We start from the raw sequence: 14501 nt of genomic DNA, 5'->3' as shown, positions 1-14501 counted from the left end.
ATTCTCAAGTCACCTTTCACTGTGCCCTCTGAAATCCTTACACTGAGAAGTACTTACTACTCTGTATTTTTCTAAGGGTCCTGCATACCTTACTTTAATTGAAACCAGGCTTTTCTGAGATATTACTTCCCCTTCAACTCGAGTTAAAGCTCACTAAGGAAGTTTCATATGTGTTTCTACAGCCTCCAATTTTGAGACCACATGGTTAGGTGGCACTGGGAGCGGGCTCACACTTCTGACTGGGAACCCTATCTTCTTTGAAGCTGGAGGAATTGCTTCCACTCTTAGCTTCACTGATCTTCAAATCACTTCCTGGTCACTCCTGCTTCTGCAGACACACCTTTGTCAGCCTATCTACACATTCCTGAAAACCGCTGGGACCAGATTCACCTTACCTTCTAACACTGTCCAATACCCTGAGTCCCTTAACCTTCTTTCCTTCAAAAGCCTCCTCCGCTTTACACAGTAACCCACTCACATGACTACATCCTGACATTTAACTTCCTTTCTTTGAAACACTTAACTTTTAAGATTTGGAATAAGAAATTATTTTCTATTATCTAATTATAATATTCTATTCTTTAGCCTGTCTGGAAATCCCTTCCAGTTAAACTCTACTGGCAACTCCTTCTAAATACATTCCTCCTAGGGATGCAAGAGTGTGGGCTCTGCAGCCCATCTGCCTGAGTTTGCATTCCAGCTCCAGCATTTACTAGTTGGGTAAGTTTCGCAGTTACTCAACCTCTCTGTGCTTCGCTTTCCTCATTTGTAAAATGGTGGTAATAATACATGTCTCAGAGTTGTTAGGATTAAATGTTTAAAAACATGGAAGCACTTATAATAGTGCCTAACATATATGTGCTTAATATATGTTAACCACACCATCTTTTTGACTTCATACTACAAAACACACAGACCTTAAGGATACAATTTGATGATTCTGACCATTTTATTCACCAGCATACCATAGCCCAACAAGTTATATGGCATTTCAATCACCCCAGAAAGATCTTTTGTGCTGTTTCCCAATCTCAGACTTATCCCTCTCAAGGGCAACCGCTAATTTCTTTTACCTTAGTTTGTCTGCTCTATTAATTTATATAAATGGGATCACAGTAAGTGGCTTCTTTCACTTGGCATTAATACTTGAGGTTCATCAATGTTGTTGCATGGATCAGTAATCCATTCTTGTTTTGTTGAGTAGTACCCCACTCTGTGAATATACCACAATTTAACTGTTCAGTCTTCTGTTGTGAGGCATATAAGTTTATTTCAAGTTTTTGGCTTTTATAAATAAAGCTGTTGTGAAATTCCCAGCCGAGTTTTTTGTGTACATGTACTTACATTTTCATGGATAGACACCAAGGAGCGGAGCTTTTGTATCAATGGGTAAACGTTTAACTTTATCATGAACTTCTAAAGGTGTTTCCAAAGTGGCTACACTGGAAATTCTCCATGTATGTTGGAAATGTATGATAACTGCTTTATATCTAACCAACATTTAGTATTTCCTGTCTCTTTTACTTTTGCTATTATAGTGGGTAAAGTAGTAGCAACTGTGTTTTTCATTTGAATTCCCCTGATAGTATGGAGCTCTTCACATGCTTGTTTGTTTGTATAATCTTTGTGAATCTTTGTGAAGTTTTAATTTTTTTTAAGATTTTATTTATTTGAGAAAGAGAGAGGGAGTGAGTATGACTGGGGGGGAAGGGCAAAGGACAAGGGAGAAGTTGACTCCCTGCTGAGCAACAACAGGGAGCCCAAGACAGGGCTTGATCCCAAGACCTGGGATGATGACCTGAACCGAAGGCAGGGGTTTAACGGACTAAGCCACCCAGGTGCCCAGAGCAGTTTTAAATTTTGGTGAAGCCCATTTTGTCAACTTATTCTTTATTAGGGTTAATGTATTCTGGGTCTTAAGAAATCTCTTATAGTTGTTTATATTTTCAGCATTTATATTTGGATCTATGACTCATCTTAATTTTTGTGAATGGTGTGAAATATGGGTTGATGTTCATTTTTTTCTCCCATATGGATACTAAGAAGTTCTGGGTCTGAAAAAAGATGTTCCTATCTCTATTGAATTGCTCTGGTGATTTAGTTGAAGATCAACTGACTATACATGCGTGTGTCTATTTGTAAACTTTTTACTGGTATCTTTGCCAAGAACACATTGTCCTGATTACTGTAGCTTTATAATATGTCGTGAAATAATGAGGTATAATTTTTACATTTTGAAAATTGTTTACATTTTGAAAAAAAAATAGAATTTGTTTATAAATTTTGCAAAAAATATTTTTAAAAAAAGCCTGCTGGGATTCTGAGTGGGATTGGACTGAATATACAGTATTTGGATCCAAAACCAACATGTCTCCATTTATTTAGGTCTTCTTCAATTTCTCTCAGCAATGTTTTATAGTCTTCAGTGTAAAGGTCTAGCATATGTTTTATTAAATTTATTCCTGAGTATCATGTACTTTTGACGCAACTTAAATACTTTTAAAATTAAAAATTAAAACCGTAATTGCTGAATTGCCATACTGTATACCTGAAACTAATACAACACTATATGTTGACTAAACTGGAATTAAAATAAAGAACTTAATAAAAATATTTAAGTTAAAAAATTTTAAAACTTCAATTGTTTATTGCTATAAACAATTTATATAGAAATATATAGAAATATAGTTGACTTTGGTTATTGATGTTATACTCTGGGACCCTACAAAACTCACTTAATCTAAAAGGTTTTGTTTGGTTTTAGCAGATTCCTTACAATTGTCTTATGATTATGTTGTCTGCAAAGAGAGAAAGTTTTCCTTCTTTTTTTCTAATCTGTATGTGTTTTATTTCTCTTTATTATCTTATTGCACTTACTGGGACCTCCAATACAATGCTGAATAGAAGTAGAGTGGATATCCCTGCTTTGTTCCCTATCTTAGGGGATAAGTAGTCAGTATTTCACCACTAAGTATGATTTAGTTGTAGGTTTTTGTTTTTTAAACAGAACTCCTTTATTAGATTGAGAAAGTTTCTTTCTTTTCCTACTTTGATGTAAGCTTTAACCATGAATGACTAATGAACTTTTGTTAAATGATTTTTCTATGTTTACTGAGATGACCTTATGATTTTTTCCCCTATTATTCCATTAATGTGATAGATTACAGTGACTGGTTTTCAAATATAAGACTAACCTTAAATTCCTGGAATAAACACCTAGTCACGGTGTTAAGGATTCATGTGTTTATGTTCATGACTGATACTGATTTACAGTTCTTTTTTGGGAATTATAATATCTTAGCTTGCTTTGTTATCAACATTATGCTGTCCTCATTTTATTCAATGATTTGGGAAATGTTCCTTCTCCTTAATTATCTGAAAGACAGTGTCTAAAATTGGTATTTTTTTTTCTTTAAATGTTTGGTAGAATTATATGTAAAGCCTGGATATGGAGTTTTTGGACCTATATTTTCTTTGCGGGAATGTTTTACATTACAAATTCAATTTCTAAAAATAGATATATGGCTATTTTAACTTTTAATTTCTTTTAGTATCAGTTTTAGTAATTTGTGTTTTTAGCAGAAATTTCCCACTTCATCTAAATTGTCAAACTTACCGGCAAAATATTGTTCATAGTATTCCCTTATTTTCCCTTTTCCCCATTTTCATTCTTGATTTTAGTAATGTGTGTGTTCTTCTTTTCTTGATTAAAGTAGCTAACAGCTTATCACCTGCTAAATCTTTCCAAAGAACAAACTTTGTTTTTATTGATTTTCTCCACTGTCCAGTTTTTATTTCATTTATATATTCTCTTGATTATTTCTTTCTCCACATTTTACATGATTCAGATGCATCCCACAAATTTTGGTATGCTTTATTTTCATTACCATTTGAAATTAGTTAAAATAACAGTTAGAAATGTTTTCTAATATCTCCCATAATTTTTTTTTTTTGACTTACAAGTTACTTGGAAGTATGCCACTTTATTTCTAACTACTTAGGGACTGTCCAATTATATTTTTTTATTAATTCCTAATTTAATTCCCTTGTATTCACAGAACATACTCTGTATGATTTCAGTCTTTTTTAAGTTTATTGAGATTAATAAAGCCTAACATATCACATAACCTTGGGTAAACCAGAGTGCACCTGAATGTAGTGTGTATTAGGCAGTTGTAAGATGGTATGTTCTAAAAATGTCAAACAGGTCTGGTTGATTGATAGCATTTTTCAAGTTTACCAATTTTCTCTCAATATCTAAGAGGGGAGTATTGAAATCGTCATATAAAATTGTGAATTTATGTTTCTCTCTTTGGTTCTGTTAGTTTTTGCTTCATGCATTTCCAAGCACTGTTACTAGGTGTGTATATATTTAGGTTTGTTATATCTTCTACATGATGATTAAACTCCCTCATCATTAAGAAATATGCCTCTTTACATAATTTTCCTTTTCCTGAAGTCTACTTCGATATCAATATAGCCACTCCAGCTTTCTTATGGTTAGTGCCTGTATAGTATAACCTTTTTCCTTTTTAATTTTTTCACCTGTGTCTTTAGATTTAATATGCATTTCTTATAAACCATATACAATTGTGTCTCGATTTTAATTAATCTAATAATCTCTGTCTTTTAGTTGGAGAGTTTAGCCCATTTCCACTTAATGAAATTATTCCTATATATGAGTTTAAGGCTATCATCTTGCTATTTGTTTGCAATTTGTCTCATCTCTTCTTTGTTTAGTTCTTTCCTATATCCTTTTGGATTGAATATCTTTTTAGTGTCCCATTAATCTCATCAATTGGTTGATTAGTTATACTCTTTTATTTTTTCAATCACTGTATTAGTCTGGAATATAAATCATTAACTTACCACAATCTAACTTTGAGTAATATTAGACTATCTCATGTGTAAGAATGTTTAAAAAGCATACTAATATTTTTACCATTCTTTGTGTTACTGTCATATAGTTTACTTCTATACTGTTAGTATTTTTGCTTTTGACAAATACTTTTAAAGAAATTATGATATGAATAAAGAATCTTTTAGATTCATCTATGTACTTTTTAAAGATTTATTTATTTGAGAGAGAGAGCAAGTGGGAGAAGGGACAGAGGGCGAGGGAGAGAGAAAGAGAGAAGCAGACTCCCTGCTGAGCTTGGAGCCCGATGAGGTGCTTGATATCACGATCGTGAGATCACAACCCTGAGATTATGACCTGAGCTAAAATCAAGAGGTGGACACTCAAGCCACTAAGCCACCCAGGCACCCCCAGATTCATCTACATATTTATCACTACTGGTACTCTTCTCTCATTTAGATCCAGATTTTCATCTGGTACATATTTTTTTTCAGTCTGAAGAACTTCCTTTAATATTTTTCTAGTGCAAGTTGCTAGCAATGAATTCTCTAGCACTTTTTAGTTTCAGTGTTTTTATTTTGCTCCAATTTTTGAAGAATAGTTTCACTAGATACAGAATTCTAGGTTGACAGGTTAAAAATTATTTTTTTTTTTTTACCCTAGCATCATTCTATTGTCTTCTTACTTTCATTGCTTCTGAGGGGAAGCTTGTGATATATTTTTATCAATGTTCTCTAGTGAATAATGTCATTTTATCTTCTGCCTACTTTTTAAGATTTTCTCTTTATCCTTGATTTTCAGCAATTTAGTTATGACATACCATGGCATGATTTTGCAGTGTTTTTTGTTTTTTAAGTTACGATATACCATTGTGTGAGTTGGTACTGTTGAGAGATCTCCAGCCCTTGATTTGTTGAGCTTATTGGATCTGTGAGTATATTTTTCAAATTTTGAAAAATTTCAGCCATCACTTCTATAAATTTTCTCATGCTCAATCTCTCTGTTCTCCTGTTACTACGTCAATTACACACATATTAGATTGGTTGATATTGTTTTTCAAGACATTCAGACTGTACTCATCTTTTTTTTGAGGTCCCCCCCTGCACCGTCCTTTATTTGAATGGTTTCTACATTCCTGGGTCAATTTTACTGATATCCCCAGTATTTAAGTTGGTGTCAAGTCCATCCAGTGAATTTCAGTGCCATTATCTCTGTTTTTTTTTTTTTTTTTTAATTTACTTTACTCTTTAAGTATCTTTCATATCTGTCCTCCTCTTCTACTTCTTTGCTACTACACTAATGCAGGCTTATATGTCTCACGTAGACGTCTGTGCATTGCCTCTTAATTGGTCTCTTCCTCTAGCTCTCCATTCTGATATCATACTTATTTTCTAGAATGCAGATCATATTGTGAAATTTCTCCATGTTAAAAATTGCTTTAAAAATTTCTAATAGACTAAAATTCGTATTTCTCAACATGACTTTCAAAGCCCTTCATGGTTTTGTCTAGCCTTCTTTTCTAGCAGTGTAATTCCATGCATTTGAATCAGTTAATGGATCAACTGTGACATAAATTTTCATACTATTGTTTGTGTGTATTTATAATTTAGCATAAATACCTCCACTGTAATAATCCCCAACTTGGCTAGGCAAGTTTGATAATTTCCTTTAGCAGCATCTGGTTCCTAAGACTAGTTTGGTGTTTACCAGAGACCATTATCATTAATTGTTTATGTGTTTGCCTCCTCTGCCATATTATATTCACCTTTAGATTCCTATCATTTGTCACAGACCTTGGCCTATAGTAGGAGCTCAATAAATATTTGCCAACTGAAATGAACTTTAAGTTCAGAAGTTTATTGTGACACTATATTCCTAATAAACATGGATTTATGTCAAGAGAAAATAGTAAAATAATAACAGTATCAACTAACGCTAATCGAGCACTTATATGAGCTTGGCACTATTCTAGGTAGTAACTCTTAAAATCTTAACAACTCCTCCAGGAAGCAGGTTCTACTATTTTCTCCACCTAACTGATGAGAAAATGAAGCAGAGAGAGATTAACTGACTCGGCTAAGGGCCCAGACAGGAAATGACGACTAGAACTTGAACCACTACAAGCTAGTTCTAGAGGCCACACTTCAACTCTAACAATATCCTCCTGAGTACCTGGGTGGCTCAGTGGGTTAAAGCCTCTGCCTTCAGCTCAGGTCATGATCCCAGGTCCTGGGATCGAGCCCCAAATCGGGCTCTCTGCTCAGCTGGGGGCCTGCTTCCCCCTCTCTCTCTGCCTGCCTCTCTGCCTACTTGGGATCTCTGTCTGTCAAATAAATAAATAAAAATCTTAAAAAAAAATCATGTGATTTAAAAATGGGGCGATCATCTGTTTTCCAGAACAAACTTATTTTTATGTAGTTGTTCCTACCTCACATAACTATTCAGGGACTTCAGGGGAAGACATGGAACTACTTTTCTTTCCCTAAATTTCTTAAACATCTATATTAGACTGACAGGTGAGTAGAGAGAGAAAAACAAATATTTTTAAATGATATTCTCGGGTGCCTGGGTGGCTCAGTGGGTTAAAGCCTCTGCCTTCGGCTCAGGTCATGGTCCTAGGGTCCTGGGATTGAGCCCCGCATCGGGCTCTCTGCTCAACAGGAAGCCTGCCTCCCCCTCTCTCTCTGCCTGCCTCTCTGCCTACTTGTGATCTCTGTCTGTCAAATAAATAAATAAAATCTTTAAGAAAACAAAAATGATATTCTCATGGAGGAGATGAAAACATTTGCAAACCTTCAAATAAGTACCAGAAGCATTCTAGGTTGGAATGGTTTTATTAAGAGACATTCTCTAGCATATTAAATATATATCTAAATGACCTTGGTCTGAATAAACCTGTTTCCTCCACTCCCTTCTCATTCAGTAACATTCGAGAAATTAAATACTATTAAAAATCAAAAATTTCTAAATCATTGACTTTACTGGGAAAATGATCTTTGTGGGGAAATTTTAAAAACATTATGCCACACTTTCAGTTTGTAATAAAAGCTATAACATATTCCATCAGAGTCATGGTCAAGAAAGTACAACTCCTTAAGAGTAATTTTATCCATTTAAATGACAAACACTGGGTATATGAGTGGTAAAGGATACTAAAAGATTTTGGCATTGTAATTTATCATACCACTTCATCATATCTCCAATGAATGATTCATTCTCAATGATATTTCATACCTGAACTTCCTATTCAAATACAATTAAATTTACTGTACATTAATATATACTTTGGTAGCAAGACATTGATGTTCATCTGATACTATCACCAACTAATTAAAATTATATTGAAGAAGAAGTAAGATTGATTTTAGTGACTAAGTGGCTACCTCCATTGTTTAATCTGATGGTTATTAATTTTTCAAACTGTTCTTGCCATTGAAAACCTCAGTTAAAACTATAAATTGTTGTAATTTAAATATTAAAATGAATTCTTCAAAATTAAGAAACACAAAAAATAAAATTTTTTATTTGAAAGGTTGAACATTTAATGGTAACTGGAATAGTAAATGGCCTATACATAAATATTCATATTGGTATGGTCTAAGAATATTTGTTGCCTTTGGCTATGTAAAGGTTTTAGCTAAAGAACCAAGGCAAAGTGGACCACTTGGCAATTATCCTCTAAATTGGGGTTACAAGCTCTATCTCTAGAGGGCCTAGGCAGATAACTTAAATGAATGAAGCAGGAATCATCTGAGTGCACCTGCATTCCTTATATGAGTGGAAAAATTAAACTTTACAGCAGAGCTTAAAGCTCTGTTAAAAGCATGTGGTTGCCTCTCAGCTCCAACTGACTGCTCACTGCACAAGAGACAACATTGATAACTTCTGATTTATAAATGTTAGCTGAAGAACTTTAAAAATACTGTGTCCAAGGTTTACCACCAAACTATCTATAGTTCCTAAAAAGTAGAACTGAGTAAAGTTTTGGCAAAAAAGTAGAGAACTAGAGCAACACCACAGCAAGGAGGGCCCTAGGGATGGCATTTTGAATGGGTGGAGTGTTCTCTCTTACCTTGCTTCTCTCCATAGAAAATTCCCCTAAAATGGCTCAGCTTTGATTTGATAAGGGCTCAATGGAAATAGACTAGATTAACAGTGGAAATGAAAGACCCTTTGCTACTGTAGCATCTCTTCGATTGCGAGGAAACTGAGGGGAAAGGAGTACAAGTTTCAGAACTGAATTTCTTAATATCTGCTTGAACAGTACAGAATATTTCTGGAATCATCAAGTCCATTTAGAAAGGTCCATGACAAACTCATTTGTTTTATTTCCCACATCAGGAGGCACAGTAAGACTTGCCTATTTGTCCAACAAATATTTATTGAGCACTTACCATGTGTCATGTTCTTAATGGGACTAGGGATAAAAGTCACGTAAAACATGCTTGTAGTCTAAAGGTGAGGAGATAGACAAGCAAACATGATTCAAGCACAGGGTGAAGAAGTGTTACAAGGATTATGAAGTAGTGAATAGCAATAGTGAACTGTAACCAAAATAACTATTCCACAGAGGAGAAATCATGGAGGCATTCCTGGAAGAAGTAGCAATCAAAGAGCAAATCGGAGCTATAATCCTTACCTAGGGCTGAGACTGTGCAAGGCAATGTTCTAAAAGTCAGTATGTTTATTTACTTGCATTAATCTTCCAACAACTTTAATAGGAAGTATATCTCATATTATCTGCATTTTATAGATGAAGAGAATGAATACAGGAACTGGCACAGGGTCACATAACTAGTAAGTGTCAGAATTCAGATACCATGCTCTTAAGCCCTACATATAGATTAGAACATATTACAAGTAGGAATGACTTGGTGATTTTACTGGAATGGGGTCAGTATAGAAAAAAATACCTTTTTTTGCTTCTTGCTTAGGACTGTCTCAAATGTATGTAAGTAATTCTTTCTAAATTCGGCCATACTCAGAAAAAAAATTCTAGTATGTTATGACTATTTTGCCTTTTGAAATTTAGCATAAGCTCAAGTTACCTAAAATAATGAAATGTTTGCTTTCTTCAAACCAGGATTTAAAACTATATATAACCATTCTCCATTTAGTCATCTGACTAGAGGGTAGGAAGTTGAGGTAGATGAGTTACAGAACACTGTCCCACAGGACCTATTACACTTTTTATTTTTATTTTTTAGTTTAAGTAGTACATTTCTTATGCCACTAGATACCTGGGGCCACTGGCACATATTCATCTGACTCATTTATTATAAAGGAAATATAGGTCAGTCAAGTTCACTTTCTATCTCATCAAGGTTTGTAAAAAAAGGTAATGTTTTATTTTCAAATACTATATTCGTACAAAGGTCACTAGATGACAAGCATACTACTATGTGTGTGTCGATGATATCCATGTATAGAATGATCAGTTCAGATTTTAACAAATATTTAGAACTTCAATTAGTTAACTGGCAAAGGTGACTGAACTCACAAAAGCAAGGTAATGACAGATTTTATTTATTAACCACACACAGAATGGAGTATTAGTCTTGTATGATTTAACTATTGGAAACCGCCTAATGTTGAATTCTAGAAAATCTTAGATGAATAAGGAAATCAATACTTAAACATAGAAGGGTGAATGTAATTTAATATTACTGTAAATGAATTATGCACCACTATTACTCCAAGTGTGACTAACTATACACTTACCACTGTAGTGAGAATTACATGGCCTTCTTAATGTTTTTAAGTTGCTGGAGTCCTTTTATTTCTACTCAAAGAACTCTTTCTAGCATTTATTGTAAAGCAGATCTAGTGGTAATGAATTCCCTCAGCTTTTGTTTGTTTGGGGAAGTCTTTATCCCCCCTTTATTTCTGGAAGACAGCTTTGCCAGGTATAGTATTCTTGGTTGGTTTTTAATTTTTTCCCAATATTTAGAATATGTCATCACCTTCTTTTCTGGCCTGAAAAGTTTCTGTTGTGAAATCTGCCCATAGTTTTATGGGAGCTCCCTTGTATGTAACTTTTAACCTTTCTTTTCTCTTGTTGATTTTAAAATTCTTTCTTTGACTTTTGAAAACTTACTCATAACATGTTTGTGTAGTCCTATCTGTGGTCGTTTGGGCGTCTTGGATCTGAATACCTATTTCTCTCCCCAGGTTTGGGGAATTTTTAGCCATTATTGCTTTAAATATACTCTTTGTCCCTTTCTCTTTCTCTTCTCCTTTTAGAATTCCCATAATGTGACTATTGCTTATTTTCCTTAAGTCTCATATTTCCCATAAGCTTTCTCTACTCTTTGTCATTCCTTTTCCTTTTTTTATCCCAACTGGATAATTTCAATTGTCTTGCCTCCTAGGTCAATGATTTTTTTTTCCTGCATGGTTCAATCTGCTTTTGAAGCTCTCCACTGAATTCTTCAGTTCAGTTACTGTATTTTTCAGCTCTAGAATTTCTATTCATTTATTTTTGATGGTTTCCATTCCTTTTTCAAACATCTTGTGCTGTTCATGGCTTTTCCTAAGTTCACATAGTTGTCTGTATGTATGTATGCTCTTGTAGGTCACTAAACTTCTTTAAGAAGATTATGAATTGTGAATTCTTTGACAGGTCACAGATCTCCATCTCTTTAGGATCAGTTATTAAAGCTTTATTAGTTTCATTTGGTGGTGTCATATTTATGATCCTTCCTTACACTGGTGTCTGTGCATTTGAGGAAGTGGTTAAAGGCTTCTTTTAAAATAAATGTATTTGAGCTCCCAAAGAGGTGAGTTGATTTATTGCTTATTGCTTATCTAATCATACCTTATCACTGCTTTAGGTCTTAGAGGTTATACAATAGGCATAAAATCTCCCAACCTATACCTGACTGTTATATTATAGGACTGATGTTTCCTTAAGGCTATTAAAAAAAAAATCCGGCAACAATGATTAATCATTTTTTTCTCCAAACATGTACCAATTTCCAGCAATCATGTTTTTGTTCATGCTGCTCCTTCTGCTTGGAATGCCTGGCTTCCTATCTTTAGCTGTTGAAATCCTATACTCTTTCAAAGGCCCAACTAAATGTAGTCTTCTTCATGTAGCTTTTCCTCATCCTGTAGTCAGATGGATTTCCTTCCCTTTCATAGTACCAGTAGACCTCTCTCTACTGTGCTTACCACCAGTTTCAGTGATATTCTAGATGTTCAATAATTATATTCTCCCACCTAGTAGATTTTAAGCTCTCTCATGGGAGAGAAAGGAAGAGTATGAATTTTATTCATTTTTTATATGACCATGGTACTTAACAAAGTACTTTATAAACAGAGTAGGCCCATAATTAATATTTGGGGAAATGAATTTAATATTTTAAGTAGCATTCATGTGGCACTTACAATTTTGCGCTTGATCATGAAGAGTGGGATTTTCGCATGAAGAGGAGTTGAGGACAGTTCCTTATGGACCGTTGATAAATACAATCTTCTTTTAATGTTCCCTAAATCAGTAATTCTGAAAAAAGAAAGAAGAGAGTAAGATTCCCATTAATATAATAACTACTACTTTGAATAATCATCAAAATGATATAATTTATCATATAGGCCCTTTGCAATAGGGAGATCAAACACAGAATTTAAGAATTGCCTTTCTTCTCTCAAGAAGTAATAAAATTTCTTCCTTAAATTCAAAGTGCTCACAAGCTTGAATGTATAAATTCACTTAATATGCTAATTTATTTCAGTACTCCACACTAGATTTCTACAGTCTTCTAGCCTACGAAAAAATTCAATTTGTATGAACTGAGAAACTGCTAGCCTTTAATAACCATGCCTGTTCCAGCCCCTTAAGCTGTGTTATCTTGGGACATACTGTCACCTACTAAATAGGAAAACATTATGGGTTTCTTTCCCTAAAAATGCACCTGTCATTTTATATAGGCTCTTAGTCTGCTTAGAGACAGACACAAAACACTGACTGTCGGTTTCACTTCCTAAGCACATATCTTCAAACCGGAATTATAATATACAAGTTTATTGCTCACTATTCAGGTCAAGTCACAGTGATACCAAGGACACTGAATTTGAACATCTTTAATAGATTTAGACCACGGCCATGATCATAAAGATTAGGTTTGCTTCAAATTGATAGAGGCTCATTTTTATGTTCTGCTTCCTTTAGGTCTCAGAGGTAACACAGCAGGCTTAAAATCTCTAAACCTGTCTCAGGCTGCTATATGGTAGAGTTGATGCTTATTAAAGACTGTCTTTTTAATCAGAGAATAGTGATTTCCCCCACTTTTAGAAACTTTATCTAGATGTACAAACTGCTTATTTTCTACAGTCAGTAATCCCTCAAGGTGACAACATTTCACTCAAATGAATTGCTACCAATATTTATAATGTAATTAACTATTTGAAAAGTCAACAAAGCTTCTTCCATACCTCTTTCTTATCTCCCCATCCTACTTTTCTATTCTCATTATTTCTTCTTTCTAAAATACATATTCTATAGAAAAACTATTATTGAACAATGTTAAGATTAAGTACAGTAACTGCACCTACACTAAAAAAAATACCATAATTTCATTTAAAAAGCAATAAATCCTTTCAAACCAGAGTCAAAGGTAAGGTTAAGATGCGAAAGGATTAAGTTTACCATAGTTTTATATTTAGATGTATAAGTAAATGTAGTCTAATTTTTGCCCCAAGGCAGTGTCTTCAAAGTGAGATGAGCACAGGAGGAGGTGGGGTGGTACACAATCATCCGCTGAAGTACAGAAGGAAACTGTTCTATCTCTTATCCTGCCCTTTTAAAATGTTATTTTTTGTGCATATTTCATTATGTAGTAGCACAGCAACATATTCCTGTTTTTGAAATAAATGAATGTACCTATGTGGTTAGTGTGCTCAAACATTTTACCAATAGGGTACAGGATCAAATATATTTGGGAAGAATTGTCATGTTATTAGGCCTCTTGTGTAAGACATTCTGATTAGGGAAGAGAAGGAAAGACTACATAGGGATTTTGGAAAGGGAAAGGGAAGAAAAACTTCCCTTGCATTATACAAAAAGTTTGGTTGCATCAACCAAAAACTGTTTTATTAAACGTTTGCTTTGCTTATAGAGATTAGACAATGTCATTTTTATTCGAATTGGTATGGATCAAACTCCAAACAGAGGAATGTTTTAGTAGACAACCACCTTATCAACATATAAAACAAAAGGAATAAACATTCATTCATTCGTTCATTCATTCATTCATTCACATGTTCAACAAATTCTCACTGATCCAGGAAATATCCTGGTAATACACTGGGGAACATGATGGTGAAAAAAGCAAGATAAAAAAGGAGAGAGAGACAAAATAAATGCAAACTACTAAAGTGCAATGAAGATAACAAATAAAAGACTGAACTAGAAAAAAATGACCTACTTTGGACAATAAAGCCAGCAGAATTAGGTAGGATCTATCTGGTAGGTAAAAAGGGAAATGAAGTAGAAAGGGTAGACAAGAGACAAATCATTCATGGTCTTTAGCCAACGTAAGGGGTTTTATAAATTTATTGTTTATAAAAGGAAGCTATTAGAGAGTCAACATTCTACCTTGCATGATGAATGGATATTTTTTAAAAACAAATACAGTCTCTTTTA

General features: G+C 34.1%; 1 protein-coding gene across 1 annotated transcript in view; it reads right to left on the bottom strand.

Annotated features, from left to right (window-relative positions):
* Nucleotides 1–14501, bottom strand: part of CFAP20DC (CFAP20 domain containing) — a 260030-nt gene that overhangs the window by 161701 nt on the left and 83828 nt on the right. The window contains exon 5 of the mRNA XM_080817181.1: nt 12248–12362. Within this exon, the coding sequence (XP_080673307.1) occupies nt 12248–12362 (115 nt within the window). The remainder of the gene's footprint in view (nt 1–12247; nt 12363–14501) is intronic.

The sequence above is a fragment of the Martes martes genome (assembly GCF_963455335.1).
Source record: "Martes martes genome assembly, chromosome: 1".
NCBI lineage: Eukaryota > Metazoa > Chordata > Mammalia > Carnivora > Mustelidae > Martes > Martes martes.
The sequence above is the reverse complement of the archived record's forward strand: the minus strand, read 5'-3'. Positions and strand labels throughout refer to the sequence as shown.